We start from the raw sequence: 27,456 nt of genomic DNA on the forward strand, positions 1-27,456 counted from the left end.
CAAGTTCTGACGTAGTCATTGATGTCCACATCAATGAACGCAAAAAAAACTTGTAGAAATTTGTAACAGATCACAGTTGGGAGTATCATGCACATTGTGTGTTCCCTATTAGGGAAAATACTAAAATAAACAGAAAATGCAGTGCTGGTTACAGCTGATGTAACCAAAAATGTGAAATACAGTTACAAAGAAAACATGAGAAATTAGAACACATACCCTGGAGCTCAAACAATTAAAAGTAATTATCATAAGGGAAATACTAACAGATCTATTAAACTACAGCACAATAGCACTAAGTGGACATGAATTTGAGATGATTGCAGGATAACTGAATGGAAGTTAGGAAAAAAATGGACATCAGATGCAATAGTACGAAGTGGTTTTCTTGAACAAAAATAATGTTGAAGGCAAGAGTCTATTTTTAAAATCACAGACTGTACTTTCAAATGGGGAAAGTGTAAAAAGTATAGGAAAAAGCAGAGAATTTTATACAATAAGATATCTAAGCAATTAATTTTGGTGGTGTTCGTTGAGAAATCAATGCTGGCAAGGGACACAAAATACCTCCTGCTCATCTATGACATCTTTATGTCCACTCGAACAAGTGAACAAGCATCAGTTTAACGTCCCATGTGTTGCAAGACCATATCAAAAGTATTACCCCACATTACTTACTCTAGTCTTTCACTGGAGCTTGAGTAACAACTTGCTGACTCAGAGGTGAGATTCTACCAACTGAGCTGATGGCAGACACAGAATAATCAGTATTCAGCTAAATGCATGGATACTTTTCACTAGTTACTTGCAGAGACTGAATTGGATGAGTCAGGGATGAATATTTTTAAAGGTGTTATTTATCCATATGGTGGAAGTGAGAAACATTTGCAGAAATTTCCTGAAAGCAAATGCAGAACAACGACAATGGCCCAAAATAATATACAAGGGAAAATAAAATCAAGAATGCTTTTTAGGCTTAATAAAAATTGTAGTAACAATATCAGACTATAAATCAATTAAATTGATCTCTTCTACACTTAGATTACACTTCTCATGGGGAAACTGCAAAGGCTGACTTAGTTCAATTAAGTTGAAAATGTAATGCAAGTTGACTAGCACAGTTTTAATTCAGATGACTTGCAGAAAAACATTTTTCCAAATATACAATTTATGTCTAATTTCTGCGTCCCCATCCAGGAAACACCATGCATGATGCAGTTTAATCTTTTTCTATTCTGGAAAGAGCACATAACTTCCAAAATAATTCAAAATTTGTTATTTATATTTACACAGAATAGAGCACACACAGTAAGTTAGGCTCCACTTTAAACGTTAACATGAATATGCTTTTTCATTAGGCATCTCAATAAAGTAAACTCAGTCACTGCTTAAATGAATATATTGTCTTTAATTATGTTGAAAACAACAAAAAAAAACTTGAAAATAATTGGCTTAAACATGACAAAACAGGGCAAAACTATAACATAAGAAACAAGTGACTGAAATTGGATTAAGAGCATACTGTTTGCATGTTTACACATCCGTATCATTTCCAAGAGTTAAAAAAGTGTGGAGCTGGATGAACACAGCAGGCCAAGCAGCATCTGAGGAGCACAAAAGCTTCTGTGCTCCTAAGGTGCTGCTTGGCCTGCGGTGTTCATCCAGCTCCACACTTTGTTATCTTGGATTCTCCAGCATCTGCAGTTCCCATTATCTCATTTCCAAGAGTTATCATTTTTCACCTGAGCATTTGGAGTAAATTTTATAATACTTTTCAGTTGTACACTCTCAATTTACTCATGTGAAATCACGTTACAACAAATGGACAAAACTACATAAACATGAACTACTTGAACTGAACTGATAAAAATTTGACCAAAAAGGGAAATTTTCTTTCTTCCCTCTGAAAGTTGACATCACGTTTCACAAACAAGTATGGTCAATGTAAATAAATTTAAAATGTTAATGTTAGTGACATACACAGATGCCTACATTGCATTGAGCCCAGCTGATGTTACTACCTGCAGGTCAGATCCCAGACTGACATCTAGCTTGAACAACCTTATTTTCATTTATTTTGGCTTTAACAAGGTGGTCCTTAACTGAAACAGAAGCACTCAATGATGCATATTTAGTTTTAACAAAAAAAAAGTTTATTGTACAAAAGAAGTGAGGATAAAATAAACCAAACTAATTACATATAACACAAGTTCAAAGATTTTGAAATACATAGTGAAATACAGTCCCAATAATTCTGACAGCACTATTTTGTAGTACTAACACCAGAGAGAAAAGTCCCTTCACTATCATAGGAAAGAGATGATTTAACGGATGCTTGAATTCCTCATCCTGAGAATTTGATAATCTTTCCCTGGAACTTTTGTAGAACTAAGTATAGACTTTCACAGCTTCAAATAATTCCTTCTGGGTTCCAATCAAACAAACATTCTTTAAGACCATTAAACAAAGCAGCAGAAGTAAGCCATTCAGCCCTTCAAGTCTGTTCTACTATTCAATGACATCATGAAATCTGATAACTTTTATCTCCACATTTTGGTCTGGACTTTAAAGCTAAACATCATATGCTGACGAAGTGACCCATTTCGCAACAGCCCTCAACTATCCCCATTTCTCAGGGAGAATTGTTTACACACACAGCTTCAGCTAAGACCTCTGCAAAACCTGCCAAATTGAAACTCAAAAGCTTTTTTCCCTAAGCTATGGGCATTTCCCCTCAGTAAGTGAAAAAAAAACTGACCTTGTAATCAAAGCCAAATATACAACTGTTTACTCTACTCGCACATTTAAAAAAATTCCTCATGAAAACAAAACCCCATGACACATCACAAACTGTCTCTCTCACCTTTTAAAAACATTTCAAAGGCTACAGAAGTACTTGCATGTTATTTATTAAACCTCAGATCAAAACCACATGCAACTAGCTCACATCTAGACAAAAAATGATATTCAAATATACATGAATCACACACCTTGCATCACAATTGTAAAAATCTTCAAACACAATAATCAGTCTACACTGATATCTCATGCCATGCAAATGATAATTTATGGTAGCTAGAAGGTTTAATAATGTAGACTCTTTTCTACTTAAGATGAATACAGTCATTCATTATCAGGTTAACATATTTCTGATGTTTAAAATTGCATTCTAAAACTGGTTGTTTCTCAAAGCCAAGATTAATTACACACACATCACACAAACCATTTTAAATGGCCTCCAAGCATGAGAGTACAATGCATGTAGTATTATAAATAACCCTTTGCTCATAATAAAATCACTTTCACATCAGTTTGACCTATATTTTGGAATATTGGATCTTACAGAGTGATACTACCAGAGAAGTTTAAAAAAAGCCAACAAGGCCATTTGTAGGTGATAATTGTTTTTAAAATTTTCAAAACAAAAAAGACATGCCTAATTTATGAGTTTCCAGTTACATCACATGGAATTTTGGCAAGGTGGCTACTTCAACCAATAGACAGGATAAGCCTTCATTAGGTTTTTAGAAAGTACTGCAATTTCTTATAAAAGGAATATTTCAAGAGTGGAGAAAATGTTACTGGAATCTATTATTTAACGCAGTCATTCACTTTGTGGGAGCCCCTGCAAAAATGCCAAGAATTCTCTAAGTGCCAGTCCTATCAGATTTATGTTCTAAATAAAAATGAAATACACTGCATAATTGTGCGCATTAGTCTATAAATTCCATCATCAGCTGAAACAAAACACTGTTTAACTATTTCCAGGTGACCATAGTGATGTGTGCAAACTGGTATACCAGTAGACAATTACGCTGATACACTTAACAAAAATGCTAAGCAAATCTAAGAAGTGTAACCAGTGTTGTTGTTGATTTTTCCACAATTTTTAACATAAATCTGAACACTCACCTTTCCTTCATCTCTCCCCACTCCAGTCTTATCACAGTACCATCCTTGATTAAATCAGTCTCGTCTGTTCTCATCCAGTCACCAAATCTCACGTAACAGTTTTGTTCTCAATGCCCAAAGTCACTTCATGAATGGCCATGGTTCCACCTACACACATCTTCAAATCCTCACTTACACGCAGTATTCATCAGCAAGATCTCAACTATAAAGTCTTCTGAATTGCTCCTATATTGCATACAATGAATATTCTTGTTTATGGAATACAAGTCTCAATGTCTATCAACATGCAGAAAATGCATAGCTCTTACAAAACATTTTGCTTTTCTACTCTTAAGAGTAGAAAGAATAACCTCACTGCTTTGATCCCAGATAATAGTAACACTGGATGTCTCTTCCAGAATGAGACCTGACTTCAAAAATCACAAGTTATATTTCACTTTGTGTTCACTATGGAGGTCAGTTACTGAACATATTAACAAGATATGGCCAAAGTACTTTTAACAAAATATAAAAGCTTGAACACACAAAGAAGAAAACAATGTTACATCACAGAAGAAATATTTCAGTTTTATTGTAAATGCCAGAAAGACAGATTCAATCTTTTAACCCTAATAACAAACCTACAGACACTGAAACCTCAGTGAAGGGCTCTTTTTCAACTATTACAGTTCTACTGTCATCTTGTCAGCAAATTTATGCACATACTTGATGCTATTTTCTTTAGTTAACATCTCCTCCCAAGACCCTTTGTCAAGCTGCTAACTCAGCTCACTTCCTAGCAGAGATGGTTGTTTAAGCCCACGTCTCAACAAACTTTGCAAGACGTCTTTGTTCTCCAACAGCTCCACGCCTATAACTGGCATTTTCTTCCTTGCAACTCAGGAACTATTTTCCCAGCCCGAACTGCTTAGGCTGCTCGTATCAGCCTCCCTGTTGTTAAACCTCCTCCCTTGGAGTGAGCCAATTTCTGTCGAAATGAACCACCTTCTGGGCACATATCCCTCCACATTGAAAAAATCAAGTCAGCAAGCACATTAGCAAGTAAATGCCAGAAGGTTGGTGGTACAGGAGGTAGGTAATTTATCATATGTAGCCAAACAAGTTCCTTCTGCCTTGGAACAATCATTTCTTGCAAAGTTCATGACCAAATTAGCTTACCCACCTGACCAAACCAATTGCTGTAAATAGTCCTCCCAGGATTGACTGAATACGAGAAAACTGCCAATATATACAGTGGCATAATCTTTTGATGGCCTGTTGGCTAATCATTCTCAAGTTGCTGATTCACTTTCACTCCAAGCAGTTTAAACTTGCAATGATAATGTCCATTTGGGGGTTATAAATGCTGGTATTCCATGGTTGTGTCAGTCAATAAGACTTGCCAATATCCCTTTGTTGAATCAAATTTTGTGATGAACCATACCTGCCCATGCTGAACCAGTCCTCCAACCATGGTCTTGAATTGCTAGGATAATATGCCACTAGAATTCTATGAGCCACTCATAAAAATCTTATGAATTTCAGATAGAATTATCACTAGCTTGTCTAGTCTATTGCCGAAGTCTGCCTGCTTGAGGCAGCCTTCAGTTGCTCTTAAGCACTTTGGCATTTAAATAATAGTACTGAGTTTTTTTTAATGATTTGATTTCCGAGTAGGTAGTTTGATACCGTTCTGTCAACTTAGGATTTACCTGTTGCATTTCTGTTAAAGATGGCAGGTCAAACAAGTCAGCCTCATTCTCTTTTATTTATATATTCAAAAATGGTGTCAGGTAACTGAATTTACATGTCACTCACTTTTGTATATACTCTTCCTTATTTTGTTCTATGGCCCTGAGATCAAGTCATAGCACATTCCAATACACTGCTTCTGTTGTATCTCAGTTTCTTATACTTTCATAGAATATTCAAATGCCATCAGAGAGGCTAAAATATTTAAACCAGGAAGGTCATAACCCAACATAAAATTAATTCCTTCTATAGGGATTTGCAGTATTACTCCAAATACAACTCTCCAATTTTATACAAGAGTACCGATTTGTAACACCCACATTTGACTCCAATTCATATATTTTCATTAGCCCTCTGGAAGACAGACTATGTCATCAGCCAAGATCAGTGACAAGCTCAAGTTATGTCTCTTAATACATTTATTGGTTTGCCTACTTGATTAGGAGCACATGGAAATACATTCCCATTCTGAAAGGAAATATTCAGAACCTCCGGTGATCCAATTCTCTTTAGCAATTATGAAATAATAAAGTTCCTCGCTTCTTCTGAGCCATTTAAGTTTACTCATAGTCTTGAAAAGTTGTACATTAAAAAGATTCCATGACAGTATTTCAGAGTAAAAGGGGAGTTCTCCTGGACAATGTTAGTTCCTCAACTACAAACAAATATTCTGGTTATAACTGCATTGTCATTTTGAGGAATATTGCTGTACATTAAGCAGCTGCTTAGTTCTTACATATCAAAATAATTACACTGCTAAAGTATTTCTTTGATTGCAAAACACATCAGAACTTCCTAAGGTCATGAAAGATATGATCTAAACGCATGTCTTTCAATAATCTACTTCAGTCTGGCGTGTTTTGCATTACCACATTTTCAGTCTTCACCTAATTTGATTCACTCCACGTAATATCAAGAAACAGCTGGAGACTGCAAAGGCTACAGGCCCCGACAACATTCCTGTAATAGGCCTGAAGACTTGTGCTTCAGAACTTGCTGCACCTCTAGCTGTTCCCATACAGTCACATCCACCCAGCATGTGAAAAATTACTCAGTTGTGTCCTCTATTGAAAAAGCAGGACAAATCCAAACAGGTGAATTACCACCACATCTACTCTTGATTATAAATAAAAGTGACAGAAGGTGTCAGCAACAGTACTATCAAGGAGCCCCTGTTTCATAAAGCTCTTCACTGGTGTCCAGTTTGGATTCTACTAGTAACACTTTTAAACCTCAACAGAGCAGCTAAATGTGAGGTGTCCTGACATGAAGGTCACGTTGGACTGAGTGTAGCATGAAGGAACCTTAGCAAAACTGGAATCAATACGAATCGGGGCAAGTCATATCTGACACATAGAAAGATGGCTGTGATAGCTGATGATCTCCACTTTAAGTCATCTCAGCAGGAGTTCCTCAGGTTACTGTTCTAGGCCCAACAATCTTCAGTTGCTTCATTAATAGCCTTCCTTCCAGAAATGAAAATGTTCAATGATTGCATAATGTTCTGCACCATTTGCAGCTCCTCGGATACTGAAACAGTCCACGTTTAAATTCAACAAGATATGGAAAATATCCAAACTTGGTCTGAAAAGTGGTAAGTAATATTTATGGCATGCAAATACCAGGCAATAACCACCTCTAGTATGAACAATCTAACGACTGCTGCTTAACATCCAATGGCATACCATCACTGAATCTCCAGCTATCAATACCCTGGGGAGTTATCATTGACGAGCAACTAAACTAGGCTCACCCTATAAATACAGTGCCTACAATAGCAATTCAGAGTTAGGAATATTACAGCAAACAATTCACCATGGCTCCCAAAGCCTGACCACCATCTACAAGGCACAAGTGACAAGTGTGATGGAATAGTCCCCATTTTGGATGAGTGCAGCTTCAACAACACTCAAGAAACTTGACACAATCGAGGACAAAGTCCTTTTTGATTGTCACCACATCCACATCCTCCACCACTGATGCTCAGTAGCAGCAGTGTGCAGAATCTACAAGATGCAATACAGAAATTCACCAAAGAACCTTAGGCAGCATCTTCAAAATCCATAAGAAACATGCGGAAAATAAATGATAGCAGATACAGGGAAACACCTACACCTGCAAGATCTCCTGTAAGTCAAACAAATCTGGACTTGGAAGCATATTGCTATTCCTTCAGAATTGTGGAGTCAGAAGCCTGGAAATCCCTCCCTAAAGGCCGAGAGTTTATCCACTGCACGTGGCATGCCATGGTTCAAAAAGGCAGTACACCACCACCTTCCCTAGTGCATCTAGGAATGGGCAACAAATGGGCCTGGCTAACGAGACCCATGTCCTACAAGTGAATTAAAAAATAACACATCTGACCTCTGAACCATAGCCCCTGAATCTGACTTATACTTGTTAAGTGTCTTCTCTATCCACTTTTTCCAAGATAAATTTCACTCTATTTCCATTGTCCGAGTGCTGAAATGCTGAATGCCTTGAATATTGTTAAAAGCTTAATTTATGTTGCATAATACAGTTAATAAGGTATACAATTCCACAGACCTACATGTCCATAATGCTTGCAGAAATAATTAGCATAACATAAAAGAAAAAAATGTGCAAGCTCTTACACAGAAAAAATAATTACCATATCAAAGCAGAAAGCTTATCTAGGTAAGTTTTGAGGATTTTTATTTTAGACTCCAGCCTTAAGCAACTTCAAGAAACACAAATCACTGAAGTATTATAAAACATTTGAAGGGTTTTCAAGGTATGCACAAATTTACAACAAAAAACTTTTCCAAGTGAAAATCAAGTTCATGTGTAACTAATGGCAGGTCTTAACTTGTGGAAATATTAACACACATAATGCCACAGCACTCTTCAGCAACCTTGTGTTTCACTACAACATGCTACAATGGCTGTTGCATTTCTGAGCATGTGCCTTGCTAATATGTTATCATGTCATAAGGAAAAAGGTATCATCAGGACATCGAGAGTTTGTCTAGTAAAAAATAACCAGCCCATTCGGTATTGACCTTACAAATGCTGGGAACAGCTCACTGTTACACACAGGTAAGATAATTGTCAGTGAAGGTAAAAGGTTTCCATACCTTAGAGTTACCTGCAAAAATAAACTGCAGTCTAACAACTGCCTGTAAATTAAGTACTTCAGCATCATCACAAGATCAAAGCCCTGTCCTAAAACACATAATTGAACTGTTAAGGATAAATAAAAACAGAATCATTAAACATCATTAGAAGAATATAATTATTCACCTTTCTTGCAGCATTAATGTCAAAGAATGGCTTGTTTCTAACACTGAACGGTTCCCTTGTTTTGTCAATCCGCCCACTCTTCATTTTTTCATGCCGTGGCTGTATTATCTCCTTTTCAATACAGCTCAATCGAACATTAAAATCACAGTCGCCAACTGGTTTTCCCTACAAAGAAAGCAATTTTCTCTTTTATAAAAGGTCCAAAAGAATAACATATTTGTTTATATATTTAAAAAACTGGTTCTCTTTTTATTTACCTAATATTTGTAGTCTTACTATGAAATTGGAGTGTCAAAACAAAGTAGACTATCTAGGCCCTAAAAGTTGCTTTTGTCACACAACTGGTCACGGCTCATCTGCATTGCAACCTAATACTGACTATTTTAGTTGCACAGCCATGGTGCATTTACCTAAAAAGAATGCTGACTTAGGACTTTTTAAATTTAAATTCAGCAGGTGGACACTCCAAAATAAAGATCAGAGTTAAGAGGCATGAAGTCAGGTGCTTGAGGCTCATAAAGGTGATATGGGTAAAATAGAAGAGATACAATAGGGTGGGCATGAAGTCCACTGTTCCTACACAGTGGGTACAGTAGCAACAACCAACTGAAATTATTATCGTGAGAGAAACCACAAGTAAATGAGTGAGCAAATAGAGACTGGTAGAAAACTGCATGGTCAGCTAGAAGATAAAACCAATATTCTCGCTGGAAGGTTCTAAACAGTGGGAGAAAAGAAGGGTTCATGACATGCTTCAGTACAAGTGGCTATCCATGTACAAACTATATCATTATTTGCAAGTTAATATTTGAAAGCAGCAACATTTAATGGATCTGGGAAATGCAGTTACATACAGGAACGTATCAGTACGAGAACGATAAGCCAATGGCACCCTCCCCAGTCCTGTAATTTTTCCCATTCAATGAAAACTTCTTTAATGAATCTGATCTAAGGAAGTGATTTGGAAATAGAAAGAGAAAATTATGGGAAAGGTCAGTAGAGCTGGCAACATTAACCTTTGGGTTTGTAACTTTTCATCAATATTATTGACTTAGGAATGTTAAATGCTGAACTGACTTTAAGATGGTGTGCTGTTTAAGAAGTGCCTGATACCTAGTTTCATGCAGTCTCTCAGCTTGGTTAAAGTCTGTCTCTATACTTTGGCTTAACACATCAAGACCAAAACCTAGATAAGTTGCAAACATTAAACAAATTTATGAAGTGGGATTTTGTCTATAATTATAGGGTACAAGTTACACAGATCATAAGATTACTGCTCATTATAAAGAAAGCTATCAAGACCTTCTAACTACCAATACCAGTTATGTATGGTCTATCAGTGAATTACTGAGTCACCATTGATCAGGAGGGAAATCCAAGTGTTTGAAGTATTACAATTAGATATTACAATAGAAAAATACAGAAGACGCTGAAAATCTGAAAATGAGAACAGAAAATACTGCAAATACCCAACAGGTAAGTCAGCATCTGTAGAAAAAAATAAAGTTAATGCACAAGATTGCTGATCTTCCTTCATCATGTCTAAGATGCAATATAAATACAAGCTTTTATTGGTAAACATGGTGAAAGAAAGTTTAAAACATTCGATGTAGATAAATGCTGCTTTTTATGTTCCTTGCGTAGAACGTAAACAAACTGATACAAAGAAAAATCAGCAACACCGTGATTCAAGCCTGAGGAAGTCTAATATCTTAGGTCAGATGGTCCTGGTTTCCGCTTAATTAAGTAGTTGCATTCACACAACAGAGCTCAAGCTCCTTGTTATTACAGGATACAAAATCAGAACCAGATGTTAATCCCCAGGGCCACAGTTGTATCTGGAGCTATCTACTGATTATGTTTGAGGATCATGCCAACTAAGCATGAAAGCAAGGCACTGCTCAAACCAAAATGCAATGTCCCCTCAGGGAAGGCCAATAAATATGCTAGTTTTTCATAATGGGTAACCTTTATTTAAGGTCTACAAGTGTGAGACGAATAGAGAGAGGGAAGTGCAATGCACAGATTAAAGTTCTACATTCGGCACTAAGCAAAGAACCAGACTGAACATTAACTTATTCACGTGAGTCATACTGCTGCAATTCTGACTCAGAAATGACTTGCTGCTCTAAATTTTGGCACAGAGTTATATGTTTTCCTGGATTCGTCATAAACAGCACTTCCTTCAATCAAGACTTTAGCTTTACTGTTCTAATCATACAGCACTGTGATCCAGGAGCCACAACAATGAAATCTACTATCAATAGCAGAGAAACTCTCAAACAAGGTTAATATTGTAGCGAGCCTAAGAGGGATATTATTTTTGATAAAATTACCAAAATGAAAAGTCAAAGCCTGCCACTACCACTAGATGCATTTTACTTACAACTAAGTAACTCCAGAAGTTATGGGCTCTAATCTTAAAAAGATTCTTTTTTACTGCACTTGTTAGTGTCTTTCCTTCTGGCTCAAGTTCCATTCCACGGACAAAAAAAAATTCTAGGCTGAGACAACAGCGCAGAATTCAAGGAACTCTGCACTGTCAGAGTAGCATCTTTCTTTTAGGTGAGTTATTAAAGCTGCCCTCTCAAGGAACATTGTAAATTTAATAACATTATTCAAAAGGGAGCAAAGGAAAGCTCCCCATTATTTATTTTAGTGAATTTTCATTAAAGAGATTTACAGATTGTAACATAGTGAGGCATCTCCAAAACATAACCAGAGGTGACAACGCTAAACTCTGTTGGCCCTCGCTCAACTCAATGCCCAAATAAAACAAAGGATGCTGGCAATCTGAAGTAAAAGTAGAAAGTGCCAGAGAAAAACCAACAGGACTGGCACATCTTTGGAGGTAGAAACAACGTTCCTGTGTCCAGTTCAATTTGATTTGTCTTGAGAACAATTAGAACTGCTCCAAAGAAACAGGCATATTGGAATTGAAACATTCATTTTATTCCTAAGGCGTAAGTGCTACCAGATCAGTTGGGTTTGTCCAGCATTGTTTTTATTTTATGATGACACAATTCCATCTCACCACCACCACCTCTCTCAACCTTTGCCTGTATGTTGGACATAAGCTGCAGACTCATGCCATAATTTGAAACTACAGACGAAACGAAAGACTTAGAGGGTAAACTGACAACAAAAGTAAAAACTGCAAAAGGGTTTCTTGAGTTTGCAGTGTTACAATATAGAAATTTTTGCACTCGATACCTGTACACTCCTGGCAGGATTAAGGAAAGTTACATTTGAGAAGTTGAAAATACTGTCCTTCAAAGTTAAAAGATTTAGAAAGTCATTTAGAATTTCAACTAAACCTGAAATTCTGAAAAAGGGTGGCAAGCTATTTAACAGTGTAAATTGAGGGTGATGAAACAGGAATCATGGAATTCCTACAGTGTGGAAACAGACCATTCAACCCAAAAAGTCCACAACTGCTCTCCAAGGAGCAATGCAGCCAGATTCCCTCCCCTATCGTATCCCAGTAACCCTGTATTTCCATAGTTAACCCACCTAGGCTGCACATCCCTGGGCTGAGGGAGGAAACCAGGACACCTGGGAGGAAACCCACATATACCACAGGGAGAATGTGCAAACTCCACACAATCACCCAAAGCTGGAATTGAACCCAGATCCCTGTGAGGCAACAGTGCTAACTACTGAGCTACTACGCTGCCAGAGTGGCAGTGGAGAGATCAAAATGTTATAGCGGAAAACAGAATTTCAAGATAAAGAACAGAAAAGGAGAAAAGAAAGAGAAGAGGAAAAAAAAGAAAGACAGGAAAAGGGAAAATAGTATGATAAAGGCAGGCAAGAACATGGAGCAAAGAGAGAACTTAAAGAGAAGTGGCAAGGGAAGTAATTTGAATTATGAGAATTCAAGCTAAGCATCAGAAAACTAATGCCCTTGAATACACGACTAGCTCTAAGGTTTTATTTTTCATTTGTTCTCCTGTGTAATTAAGTGAGAATGGATTTAATCTCATTCATCCTGTGGATCTGTATTATACAGGAAAAGTTGCTATCTTAAAAATGATGCATTAGCCACTGCGTAAGACACTCTTTAAATAATGTCAATAAGGCTTCTCAAATCGCTGGAGAAGTTAAACTAAATAAACATATTTATGTAACACTTTCCATGATGTTAGCATATCCCAAATATTACAATGCAAATGAAGCACTTTCAAATCATTTCCATACCTCATATGGAAATAAGCAATCAATGCTCACACAGCAAGGAAAAACAAGCAGCTCCAAGGGAAATGACATTGCAATGTGTAAAGTTAGTTAGGGTCTAAATGTTAACCAAAAAATAGGGGCAGTTGCCCAACTGTCAAACAGTGGCACGAGATTTTTTTATACATCCACCCCAGAAGACAGACGGACCTTACTTGTCGATTTGTGTGGAGACAGCACCTTGGCACGTATCCTCAGTAACAAAGCCTTGACTACTTACACCTACCAAACAAACAAAAAAGGCTCAATTCTTTAGATCTCTAGTGTCTACAACACAGTCTTGGCAACTCATCAATGAAGCAGTCCTTTCTAAGCAATCCGTAGCATTGCTAATCAAGCAATGAATGATTTGAGCTGCCATGGGCATATACACAAGATGGAAGATGGCAACATCCTCAATGATATCAAAATAACTGCACAGAGACCGGCATTCCATCAGCAAATCACTCTATTTACATGTGCACAGTACATGGGCTCTGACCAGCCAGCTCATAGCTGGTCCCCAGAAATGAGGAGACCCTCTGAATCTCCCATTTATATCTGTCAGGCAGGGCAACCTGATTGGCCCAGGAAAGCAACCCCAGTCAAGGATCTCAAATCAATGAGATCCACCTGACCTTTGTTCGAATTACTGCACATAGGCTATACAGGGAAGTTACCCATGCCAAGAGACCAGAAGAATACTGAACCCTACAACACAAGAAAGGGCACACAAAAATATCTTGAGTGCACAGCTGGGTAGTTGAGTTCAATGTAACTTCAACAGGTAAACAATTTCTCAAAAGAAAGCTCTCTCAATTATGCTCAATTTTGACATTCCTTATACTGACCTCATGAGGAGGCTATTACTTTCCTATATTATTAAACCATTTGTCTCTCCAGCAAAGTGAAACTGAAATGCTGCTGATGCTCTTCCACACTTAATGAAGTCACCTCCTCCATGCCCTTCCCCACCAGACATTATTGTAGGGTAAATAATAAGCTGTCAAAAAGGTCTGCCTAAAAACAGCGTTTATTCTTTATCAGACAGCAATGATGAAACAGGATAACTCAAAGTAAGTGATTTCCTCATTTCAATTTAATGGGGTTAGCTCGGTTTATAAAAACCTATGTAAACTTGCCTCAAACCGTCCCATTATTTAATGTTTTAAGTTTTCAGAATTCATCATCCAAGTCACTCCCACGTTGAAAATCTGATCTTAGGTGCCGTCATCTGAAACCAAATTACAGCTCAGTTTCTAACGATTAAACTTTTTCAGACCACTTTCCTGATTTGGAAGTAATACCAGAGTTCCATGTAAAATCAGTGTTAGGATTATACTTTTTCTAAACTGTCAAACATCTACAACATTGCACTGGAATACAGCATCATGGTGAATGCTGTAGGTTAGACTTTAGCCTGCAGCCTTCTGTAAAAATAAGACTTGCAACATAATAAGATTGCAGTGCAATGACAACAACACATTAAAAAGGTGATAGGGTATCTGGGACATAAGACAGCAACAAAACAAATAGAACATCTCCTGAGAATTAAAAACAGGGCAACTTAGAAGGAAATATGATGAGTTTATAGTCAAATCAGGTACAAAATGAAATAAAAGATAAGGAAAAATAAAATTTATATTTTTCTCTCAATCCAAAGATTGGAGAAATTCAATAAGCATTGTGAAGATTTTGTTTCAGGCTGCGAATCCTGACGTGACATATGACCTCTGAATAACATATTTCCTACTCTCTATTTTGTAGTTTGTACTGTCTGGTTTCTAGTACTCTGCTCATTTCAGATTTCCAGCATCTAGTTTCATAAAAGCATTTTGCTTCTATAAAACTTGATCATGGTTCCTTCAGTGCTGCTGGGTCAAAATCTTGGAACTCCATTCTTAACATTTCTGTGCTTGAGGACATAATACATTAATTATGGGATAAGAGTTTGCTCGCTGAGCTGGAAGGTTAGTTTTCAGACGTTTCGTCACCATTCTAGGTATCATCAGTGAGCCTCCGATGAAGCGCTGGTGTTATATCCCGCTTTCTATTTATCTGTTTAGGTTTCCTTGGGTTGGTGATGTCATTTCCTGTTCTTTTTCTCAGAGGATGGTAGATGGGCTCCAAATCAACGTGTTTGTTGATGGAGTTCCAGTTGCAATGCCATGTTTCTAGGAATTCTCATGCGTGTGTCTGTTTGGCTTGCCCTAGGATGGATGTGTTGTCCCAATCAAAGTGGTGTCCTTCCTCATCTGTATGTAAGGATACTAGTGATAGTGGGTCATGTCGTTTTGTGGCTAGTTGATGTTCATGTATCCTGGTGGCTAGCTTTCTGCCTGTTTGTCCAATGTAGTGTTTGTCACAGTTCTTGCAAGGTACTTTATATAGAATAGAATCCCCTACAGTATATAGAATAGAATCCCCTACAGTAAAAAAACCTTGCAAGAACTGTGACAAACACTGCATTGGACAAACAGGCAGAAAGCTAGCTACCAGGATACACGAACATCAACTAGCCACAAAAAGACATGACCCACTATCACTAGTATCCTTACATACAGATGAGGAAGGACACCACTTTGACTGGGACAACACATCCATCCGAGGACAAGCCAAACAGACACACGCACGAGAATTCCTAGAAACATGGCATTCCAACCGGAACTCCATCAACAAACACATTGATTTGGAGCCCATCTACCATCCTCTGAGAAAAAGAACAGGAAATGATATCACCAACCCAAGGAAACCTAAACAGATAAATAGAAAGCGGGACATAACACCAGCGCTTCATCGAAGGCTCACTGATGATGTTACCTAGAATGGTGACGTAACTTCTGAAAACTAACCTTCCAGCTTAGCGAGCAAACTCACATCCAGAAACTCAACTTGAGCTACAAATCTTCTCAAAACTCGCTACATTAATTATACACCAAGCCCAGGCTCATGTCAAAAACATGTCTACCAGCCAAAGAAAAACTGAAAACACAAAATGCACTTATAAGCACTGATAGTAATTCAAGGGTAACAATCCAACATTTACCAGGAACAGGAATGAATCTCAACTCTCATTTTTTTAAAAATTAGTGTACAACCCAAGCAATCATGAATATATCCCACAATCCTTTTTCTCTCCGGAATCTTAACTGTACATTTCACCTCCAATCCCTATCCTGATCCCAATCAACATACACCTTTTCAACCAGAAAAGTTATTGCCACACTTACCTAATTTTTAATCCATTATCCCCAATATTGACTTCTGCGATAATGACCGATTTTATCCATTGTCTTCCTAACTTTTGATTCTTAAAACTCTGAAATTCCTGTTCTAGCTTTATGAAGTACATCTTGTGCCTACAATATGATCTGAAGACTTAAAAAATCTGCATGTTTATCTTCACGAGAGCACAAAGTAAGCTACCTCAAAAAGGAAACATTCATATTGATGGCGTTGTATTTAAGATGACAAGATAAGGAGTATACATGCTAAACACGTGCACTGTGTATCAATACACAAGTGTCCTCCAGAGATGCCTCAAATGTTTATTGTCGCCTACTACAAAATGATCATAAATTACCCCAATAGATTTCAATATTTTATATTTCTAATTCCAATCATTTTAATTTTAATCATTTTAATATAGTTAAACAAGGAAAAACATCCTACTGTTGTTTCTCACTGCTGCAGACGATACTACTTTTCAGCATGCTTTTATGAAATTGCTTATTTCTGCCTGAAGAAAAAGATGAAATTACAGTTCTGATAACAGCGACTGTTTAATATTATGCTGTGATTTTACATTCTAGACTCAAGCAAACTTCTAGAAGACTGGAACATCAAATACATGATTAATGAAATGCTTGTTTCGCACTATATTATAATTCAGTTTTGTAAACTCTTGTTAACACCGAACTCCAAAACTTACACATGATGTGTGACTGGCTTCTAGATATTTATTCATGCTACTTAATAACCTGACAACAAAAAGACAGTAAGAGATGTGAAGCAACCATTAAGGCTTAGTGATGTAGCTCCAAATTAAGTATACAGTAAAAAGCAGGCAAATGACACTGAACCACAATGCTCATCCAGACAGCTGGTGCAGATACAGTCAAATCGCCTCCTTCTACATTGCAATGGCTGTGTGGATTCTGTGGTTCTGTGAAAACAGATAAAAGAAATGAGAAAACTGGATGGACACAGTCAGGAAACATATACTGTTTAGAAAGAAATGTAAAATGAGCTTAAAAGTGAAGTAGCAAGAAAATAATGAAATTGCTTATACAACAATTCGCATAGAATCTGTACCACTACAAGAACTGCAGAGAATGTGAATTAATGAGCCAAATTTAGTGAGGATAACTGAAACCTGACTACATAAAGAACATGACTGGGAGTTACAAAATATACAGAACCATATGGGCGGCATGGTGGCTCAGTGGTTAGCACTGCTGCCTCTCAGAACCAGGGTCTTGGGTTCAATTCCACCCTTGGGTCAACGTCTGCATGGAATTTGCACATGCTCCCCATGTCTACATGGGTTTACTCTGGGTGCTCTGGTTTCCTCCCACAGTCCAAGGCTAGGCAGATTGGCCAAGCGAAATTGCCCATAGTATTCAGGGATGTGTAGATTAGGTGGGTTATGGGAGTATGGGTCAGGGTGGGATGCTCTGAGGGTCAGTGTAGATTTTTTGGGCTGAAGGGCCTGTTTCCACACTGTAGGGGATTCTATTCTATATAAAAAATACTTATACAAGACATTGAAAAGGGAGATGATGGAGTCACTGTGCTAAATAGGGCACAGTAATGATAAAAACCAAACTAACTGTGGATGCTATAAATAGGAACAAAAACAAAGTTGCTGGAAAAGCTCAGCAGGTCTGGCAGCATCTGTGGAGGAGAAAACAGAGTTAATGTTTCGGGCCCGGTGACACTTCCTCAGAATGGTAGTTGAAAAAGGATGCATAACTAAAGTTAAGAGAATCTTTATAGATTAAGATAAAAAGGATAAGATGATATTGATCACTGCAATTTGAAATTTTATAGACAATCCAAAAGTGAAGGAGAGTAAAGGAAGAAATATCCCAGCACATCTATAAAAAAAAACACACAGGATTGGATATCACAACCCTCTGCTAAGATGTTTGAAGGCTGAGGCAGTCATTGCATGCAGAAGTGGAGTGCATGAATGGCCCACTGCCTTCCCATCTGCCCCCAATCTGACATCCAATTTATGGGGGCAGTAGGCAAAGAAGGGCCTTTGGGCTTTTCGTAGATGTTTAGTGACCAGTCAATGCCCACTTAAGCAACTGATCCTAATACCACCATCCATAGAAGAATCATAATACATTGGAAACATCAACTCCATTTCTCTCTGGATGGATGCTGCCATCATAGCTGAATTTTTTCAGCACTTCTTGCTTTTATTTCACAACATATACAGTTAGGGATCAACAGCTGGCTACAAAACAGAAAGCAGAGAGACAAGGGTAAGCTACCAAAGACAAAAGTTAAGGAGTAGTGGTTCACAAGCATCAACATAGTTCACAAGACAATAAAGTGTGAAGCTGGATGAACACAGCAGGCCAAGCAGCATCTCAGGAGCACAAAGAAGGGCCTTTGGGCTTTTCGTAGATGTTTAGTGACCAGTCAATGCCCACTTAAGCAAGTGATCCTCAGGAACATAGTTCACAATTTGTCTTTAGAACCAACAGTACAATTTCAAAACTTGTAGTTAGCAAGTTAGGAAGCAGGAACAAAATGCAAAACTACTATAATAAATGTAACTGATGAATGAATTTCAATATGAGTGATGTCATGTATTTTGATAAGAATAATTGGGATGCTTTATAGTATTTGTATAATATACCTAACTGGGTTAGAGCACCAAAAGGATTCAGAAGCAGAAACACACAAATTAGTAAAAGCAGAACTGTAAATTTACTAGCTAAAAGTACTAGCTTTCATTTCTAGAAACAGTGAAATCACAGAATTCTTAAAGCACAGAAAGAAGCCAGTTAGTCTGTTGCCTGCACACTGGCTCTCCCAATGAGCAATTAACTTGGTACCATTCTCCAGTCTTCTCCCCATACACCAGCACATTTATTTGAAATGGAACAAAGTCCAATTTACTATTGAATGTTTCATTTGAATCTGCGTCTGCCTCACATTCAGATGGCACATTTTAGACCCTAACCATTTGCTATTTGAGCAACTTTCTTCACAAATTGTTTTGGGTTCCTCTGCCAATTACTTTAATCTGCGTCCTCCTGTTCTCAATCCTCTTAAGTGGGAATTATACACTGTCCAGACTCGTGATTTTGAATACCTCTCTGAAATACCATCTCAGCCTTCTCTTCTCTAATCTATCTTCATAACTGAAGTTCCTCAGTCTTGGAACCATCCTCTAACAAGGTTGTTTGCACTCTCCGCAATGCCTTGACATCCTCCCTAAAGCACAACCAAACTTGATGCGATGTCCCAGCTGTGGTCAAACTAGCATCTTATTCACTTCAACAGTCTCCTTACTCTTATATTCTATACCCCCATTAATAAAGCTTAGGCTATTCAGAATTGTTAAGTGCAAAAGGAGGCTTTTCAGTTCATTGCGCCTCTTTTGCCCCCCTGAGCATTTAGACTTAGTGTCAATCTCCTGATTTCTCACCATAATCCACCCTATCCTTCCATTTAAGTAATCATCTGGCCTGCTCTTGAATGATTTAACTGAACACACTCCCAGCAAATTTCCAGAAAGTGCAATCCATATCATAACTATTCACTGTGAAAAATGTTTTCTTTCTCATCTCTCAGTTGCTTCTTTGGCAAAACACTGCAAATCGATTTGCAATCCTTTTATGAACAGGAACTTTTTTTTCCATTTGCTCAGTCCAGATCATCTTATGATTTTGAAAACTTATATCAGACCTTCTGTTCTCCAAAGAAAACAGTCCCAACTTCTAATATATCCACGTAACTAAAGTCTCTCATCCCTTAAGCCATTCTTGTATAACTGTTCCACACTCTCTCTAATGCATTCACATCCTTATTCAAGTTCCCAAAATTGCATGCAATACTCCAGCTGGGGCGTAACTAGAATCCCAAGCAAGTATGGTATAATCCCCCTGCTCTTGTTCTCTCTGCTGCTATTAATGAAGCCTAGACTGCTGTATGCTTTATTAACTGCTCTCTCTACCTATCTTGCCACCTTTTAACAACTTAAGTGCATGCACACCCAAGCCCTAATCCTCCACACACTTTAGAATAGTCTATTTTCTTTTACACTGTCTCTCAAATGTTTTTGCACAAAATGTACAATCCACACTTCTCCACATTATCTATTAGCTACTTATCCACCAATTCCGACTTGTCAATGCCCTTTTGAAGTTTTCTATGTGGTCTTCCTCAAAGTTTAAAATGCTCTCAAGTTTCGTAATGTTCACAAATTTCTACATTGATTCCTGCACACCAAGATGTGAATTATTTATACATTTCAGAAAAAGAACAGATACAAATACTAACCCAATGTGGGGTATTCCACCATCAACCCCAGCCATTTTCACTGAGCCAACTTTGTAACCATGTCACTAGTGTCCCTTTCACTCCATGAGCAATATTTTTTCTCAAGTGCATAATACAACTGTATCCACTCAAAGTTCATAGGCACGACATCAACAGCATTCCCTCATCAACCCCTTCTGCTACCCCTTCAAAAAACCCCAACTTGATTAGACATGACTTTCTCATAACAAATCCATACTTGCTTTACCAAATTAACTCATTTTCCATGTGACTACTAATTCTATCCAGAATAATTGTTTCTAGAAAGAAGCTTCTGCAACAATCAGGTTAAACAGACTAGCCTGTAATTGCTTGGTAAATTTTGACGGCCGAGTTCTGGAAAATTGAACCATTATTGTTAGCGCCTCAGCAATTTCAACCTCCTACGCTCCAGTGAAAGAAGTATCAGTTAAACTGATTGGTCTATAGTTTACTTGGCTCATCTGTTTCCTTTTTTGAAGGAGGGAGAAATGTTTTTAAGTCTCTACTCCTCTGGGACAGCCCCTGAATACAGGCAAGCCTAAAACGTTATGGCCAAAGCCTGTGCAAATTCCACTTTCATTTGACATGGCCGTTGCAGTAGCATACTAAAAATCAAGCACCGCTATTCCTAGGGTCATCAAAGTTTAAAAAATTACTCAAAACTTACCAATTTATGTATCTTTTAAAACTAGGCTTACCAAAACAACAATTTCGCAACAATTGTTATTTATTACAAATAAATGGGTTCTATCTACAAGTAAACAACTATTAACACGTAACTCTACTGTTAAAACTCTAATCCACTCATACACTTCCCCCTAGTCACACATAGAGACATAAAAATCAGTGGTACTATGGGCCTAAGGAAAATCCTAGATGGCAATTCAATTGTCTCTGTCCATAGGGATCACAGATGATCCTTTTGGCTTGCCAAGATCCTGATGCTCCTCAATTTCTCTTCCAGTATTTTCACTGCTTCCAGGAGCCACCAAGCGACTGGTTGAAGTCTCTTACTGATTAAAAACAGGAGCATACTGTAACTGAGCCAGTTTATTTTCCTTTCTTCATACTTTAGGATTTTTTTTTAAAACTGTAGAGCAAAAGGAAACCAGCTCCCTTGCCAAAGGTCCAAAGGCACCTTGCTATATTGTTCACACTCACAAACCGTTCATCTACCCTGGGGCCAATCCTCAGACAGAAGGCCTGTGTCATGGACAACTGGTCAAAACCTCACAGATCAGCTACTTGTTGCCCGCCAAATCATATTTCATTACGCACACTAGTCCCAGTTCAACTGAAACTAAACCTCCTTGAGTGGTTGAATAACTAAGTGTAAACAGCACTTACAAGTGCTGGCAACTATGGGGATTTATGAAACAATCTTTGGTTTTTCAAAACTGACCTATTCCCTATTTCAGTCCACAATCAAAAATACAGAAAAATAAAAAGATACATTCTTTACACAATATCCTTGGGCTCACATCATCTGGCCCTGGTGTCTTATTAACTTTAAATACATACTGTCTAACCAGTTCTTCCTCTATAGTTTTAAAACCCTATCTGACCTATCTTCTTGTTCACCATGCTCCAGGTAGCTCTTTTGTTCTTGATAAACATGGGTGAATTTAATATTAATTTAATACCTCAAGTATGCCACTTGCCTCCTTATCAAATTCTTCTTCCCAAATCTGTCCTACTCATTTTACCATGGCTTTTACTATTCATGTGCCTGCAGAAGATTGTGAAATTCCCTTGCATGTTAGCTGCCAGCCTTTTTGCATACCCCATCTTCACTTCTGTTATTTTCTTTATCGTTACTCTTTTGAACCCTCTATATTCAGCCTATATCCTGATCGTATTTTCTCCCTGACTCGTGTGTTAAGCCCATTCTTCTTTAACAATTTGTAACTCTTTTGCAACTCAAGGAGCTCTGGATTTATGTTCCATACTTTTCCCCACACTTAATGCAATATATCCTGACTGCCCCATAGCCATCCCTTCTTTGAAGGTAGGCCATTGTTCAGATACATATTTTCCTGCCAATCTTTAAATCCAATTTATTCAACCAAATCTTCTCTTGGTCTAAAGTTGGCTTTCCTCTACTTAGTTGGTCTTGTACTGGATTGTTCTTGGTCCAGTCTCAGACACACTAAACCTTACGCTACAATGATCAGTGAACCCTAAAAGTTCTCCTTCTGACATTTGCTCAATTTGGTCCACCTCATGTCCAATAATCATGTATAGTAGTCTAAAAAGTCCCTCCCTTTTCTTAGAACTATAAATATACTGCTGTAGAAAAACACCTAAAAACAGTTCTCTCTCTAATACTTGCAATATGACTATCCCAGCCCATGTTCAGATATAGAAAATCCCTCAGCGTAAGCTATACTACAATGCGTGCATCTCTAATTTCCATACAAATTTCTTCTTCTACATCCTTCCCACTGGTTTACGCCTCTTGACTGCAGCAAGCAATGTGACTGCATCTTTTTCCTTTCTTAGCTTTAACCAAATTAAATTCTTTCCTTGCCCTCTCTAGGACCGCATCTGTCTCCATAAGGTGTTAAGACCATAAGAAATAAGATCAGGTGTAGGCTTGAGGGGCTGATACACTTTGATACACCATTCAATAGGTGCATGGCTGATACAGCACTCGTTACGTCTAGTTTCCTGCCTTTCGCCAATAATCTTCTGTTCCACCACTAATCAAGAATGTCTTAGTTTTAAAAGGTATACAAGGACTCTGCCTCCACTGCTTTGTGTAGTAAGGAATTCCAATGACACAAATGTCGAAAAGAAACTCCTCCTCATCTCAGTATTAAACTGGCACCTTTTATTTCTGAAACTTAGACTGTCCCATGAAAGGGAATATCCTCTCAGCATTTACTGTGTTGAGTCTATTAAGAATCCTGTATGTTTCAATGAGATCATCTCTCATTTTTCCAAATTCCAATGAGCACAGCCCCAACCTGTTTAACTGTTGCTCAAAGGCAATCATCCCATACCAGGGATCATCTTAGTGAACATTTTCTGAACGGCCTCCAATGAAATAATGCTTGTCCTTAAATAACAGAACCAAAACTGATGGCGATACTCAAGGTGGTGTCACTGGCACTTTGTACAGTTACAGTATGACTTCCCTACTCTTATTCTCCAATCCGCTTATATACCCTCCTATAATCTAAGGCTATCTTCCTCACTATTCCAACTTTATTGATCTGTTTTAGCTTTTTTTTTTAAATTTAACTCTAGATGAGGGGTACTCCCTTTGCAATCTTTATTTTTAATGCAGTCTATTCTGAGGTATCCTCTTCAATATCTGCCACTTCCTCACTTGACCTCTCCATTAATCTATTCTATCACCTCACTTCAGCCACTTGTGCTTTCAAGCCCCTACAATGCCTATATTTTAAGTACTCATCTTGCATCCAAAGCGAATGCAAAAATCAAATCTTACTACGACCACTGCTATTTATAGATGCCTTCACTACAAAAGTTATTGATTAATCCCATCATATTGCATAATATCTGGTCCAGTTTAGCCTGTTCTTTGGTGCACTCCAGAAGCTTCACCATTTTATGAATTCATCCAGGTTATCTTTGACCATCAGACATTTTCAGTCAACATGTAGATTAAAATCGCCCCCATGATTACCACTGTACGTTTCTGACAAGCCTTCAAATTTTTTCTTCCTTTCTTTCTTTCTACCCCATCCTAAACATCGCTATGAATAGCTGGCCTATTTACTACTCCCACACATTGCTTTTTATTATCTCTCATCTTGACCCAAACCACTTCCACATCCTGGCTTCTTAGAATGAATTCAACCCTCTCTACTGTGCTCATGCTAAGAGCAATTATTAATTCGTTACAATCCAAGGCTGCCCAGTTGCTACATAAAATAGGGTGAAGGTCAAAGATAAAGTATTTGTTACTCTAATTATTGATGGTATACACAGCTGTAATTAAATAGAATGTTTACAATCTCAGGGACGCAATTAGCCTCTCAAAATGTAATTCCTCGATGTAAATAAACACTTATATAGGCCATAAGTAGGAGGAACAGGAGTAGGCATGTTCGGCCCCTTGCCTGCTCTGCCAGTTAATAGAATCGTGGCCTATGTGATGATACAGTCAACTGCACCACTTTTAAAAGTGCATTTTGTCCTTGAAGAAATCCCTCAAAAATAGTGTGCTGTACAATCTCATGCCAAATTTCTGCTTTTCCAACTGCTACCATACCAACGGCTCCCTTGCTGTCTGACTTTTTCATCTTGACAGACGTCCTGAAGTAAAAAGTGAATAGCTTTATTTCAACATTTTTTTGAAAACCTACTAAAAATCGACCAGTTTGTAGTCACAGAAACTGGAATAAAATTTCTCTTCATTCATTCATAGATGTGGCTGTCGCTGGTTGGGCCAGCATTTACCACCCATCCTGCTTTGCCTTTGAGAAGGGGGTGGTGAACTGCCTTCTTGAATCACTGCTACCCATCTGCTGTACGTAGTTGCACTTACGTGGAGACATTACATTAAAAGTGAAATACTGTTGTGCAGGCTCAATGTGACTTCCCTTGGGAAATATTGTGTGTTACTGAAGCACCTAACTGCAAGTCAAGCGTGATCGAGACCTCAACAAATCTGCAAGGTGTAAACACTGCATGCTCAAATTAAGCGCCACACATACACAGCAGCTCAATTTGATCAAAAACAGAAAATTCCATGAAATAAATATACTTACAGTTGTCCACAAGCTTTTGAAATAAGCATGGAATCCAAAAAAAATGTAATGTTGAAATGACAAAGGTGCATTTTTGCAAACAGGGCTAATAAATCTCAGGCAATTCATGTGCTGCACTTGTTCAAATTGGAGGATGTGCCCTCAGTAGAATGACAGTGATCGTAACTTTTGAAATAGGCATTCAAGCAAAAATCTTTGGTTAAGGCTCCCAACGTGATGAGGAAATTAAAACGTAATTATTTTGGATGTTGAAAGTTTCAGTTTCTGTAAAAAATAAAGTTGTGAACAATTTTTTTTATCTCCTTTCTTTTATTAGGTTTTTCTTATTAGTCATTCAGAAATGAATGCTGTTATCTAATCCTTCTCAATGACAGTTTCCAGCTGCTTTCTTTTTTGACGTCTATGCTCTCTACATCTTTGGTTCAGATTTTCTGCCATTTCACTTTGAGTTTGAAGTGCAACAGCATTAGTGTGATAAACAAAGTATACTTCTACAGATCACTTGTGGGTACATTGATCACATTGAGTCAGAGGTTCTTCAAAAACAGAGCAATTAAATGGTATTACTAAGGATACAGTCAGATCGTAATTGAGGATAGCAATGAAATGTGGGAGTACTGGATGAGAGTTCAGGGTCTGGCAGCAATGAGTGTGTGTGAACATTTAGCAACATTTTGAATGGGGTAAAGAAATCATACAGAAAAAGGTGGTGTTCATACAGTTCATTATGCCTGTGCTGACTTTTTGAAACAACCATCCAATTCACCCCACTTTCCTGTCCATTTTCCACATATCTAAAATTACTTGCCTTTCAACCACACATTCAATTCTCTCAAAAAATATGATCTTCAGAACTGACGGTAATATATTACAAACTACTGAAAAAAGAAATTGATAAAATAACAAGGTTCTAACCATCAGTTACAAAGGAAACAGCTGGGAAAACTTTGTTTCTCTCCACACAAATGCTATCAGACATGCAGAAACTCTCCAGTGTATGCTGTTTTTATTTCTCATCTCCAGCATCTGCAGCAGTCTGATTTTATTTTAAAAGTCTCCACCATAATTATTCAATTCTCTCTGGCTACAAGCAAGGCAATAAAGGTCTGCTAACATTGTACTATTTCAATTAGGCCATCCACCCTGCAGCCCGGACACACACACAAACAAGCTGAAAGAACCTCAAACTTGTTCAATAGTTGCAAAGGCTGAGGTTCCTGCAACCCTGCCATCTGGGTGTCCTTACATAGAATTACATACAACATTGAGACTATTTCCCAGGGCAGAAATGGCTAGCACGAGGGGTCATAGTTTTAAGCTGGTTGGTGGAAAGTATAGAGGGGATGTCAGAGGCAGGTTCTTTACGCAGAGAGTTGTGAGAGCATGGAATGCGTTGCCAGCAGCAGTTGTGGAAGCAAGGTCATTGGGGTCATTTAAGAGACTGCTGGACATGTATATGGTCACAGAAATTTGAGGGTGCATACATGAGGATCAATGGTCGGCACAACATTGTGGGCTGAAGGGCCTGTTCTGTGCTGTACTGTTCTACGTTCTATGTTCTATGTTCTATGTTCTATTACAGCACAGTAAGGGCCCTTCGGCCCTCGATGTTGTGCCGACCTGTCATACCGATCTCAAGCCCATCTAACCTACACTATTCCATGTACGTCCATATGCTTATCCAATGGCGACTTAAATGTATCTAAAGTTGGCGAATCTACTACCGTTGCAAGCAAAGCGTTCCATTCCCTTACTACTCTGAGTAAAGAAACTACCTCTGACATCTGTCCTATATCTTTCACCCCTCAATTTAAAGCTATGCCCCCTCGTGTTCACCGTCACCATCCTAGGAAAAAGGCTCTCCCTATCCAACCCTCTGATTATTTTATATGTCTCAATTAAGTCACCTCTCAACCTTCTTCTCTCTAATGAAAACAGCCTCAAGTCCCTCAAGACCTTCCCTCCATACCAGGCAACATCCTAGTAAGTCTCCTCTGCACCCTTTCCAAAACTTCCAAATCCTTCTTATCATGCGGTGACCAGAACTGTA

At 38.0% G+C, this 27,456-nt stretch overlaps 1 protein-coding gene across 4 annotated transcripts in view; it reads right to left on the reverse strand.

The window, feature by feature from the left end:
- rngtt (RNA guanylyltransferase and 5'-phosphatase) overlaps positions 1-27,456 on the reverse strand; it is a 376,302-nt gene that overhangs the window by 219,632 nt on the left and 129,214 nt on the right. For 3 of the 4 annotated variants that reach the window (XR_007247610.2, XM_048531774.2, XM_048531773.2), the window contains exon 11: positions 8,905-9,069. The exons of the other annotated variant lie outside the window; for it this stretch is intronic. Coding sequence is in view for 2 of the 3 variants with exons in the window: in XM_048531774.2 (XP_048387731.1) it covers positions 8,905-9,069 (165 nt within the window). In the remaining variant the exon portion in view is untranslated. The remainder of the gene's footprint in view (positions 1-8,904; positions 9,070-27,456) is intronic. 4 annotated transcript variants of the gene reach the window in all.

This window comes from Stegostoma tigrinum, chromosome 4 (assembly GCF_030684315.1).
Source record: "Stegostoma tigrinum isolate sSteTig4 chromosome 4, sSteTig4.hap1, whole genome shotgun sequence".
NCBI classification, from domain to species: domain Eukaryota; kingdom Metazoa; phylum Chordata; class Chondrichthyes; order Orectolobiformes; family Stegostomatidae; genus Stegostoma; species Stegostoma tigrinum.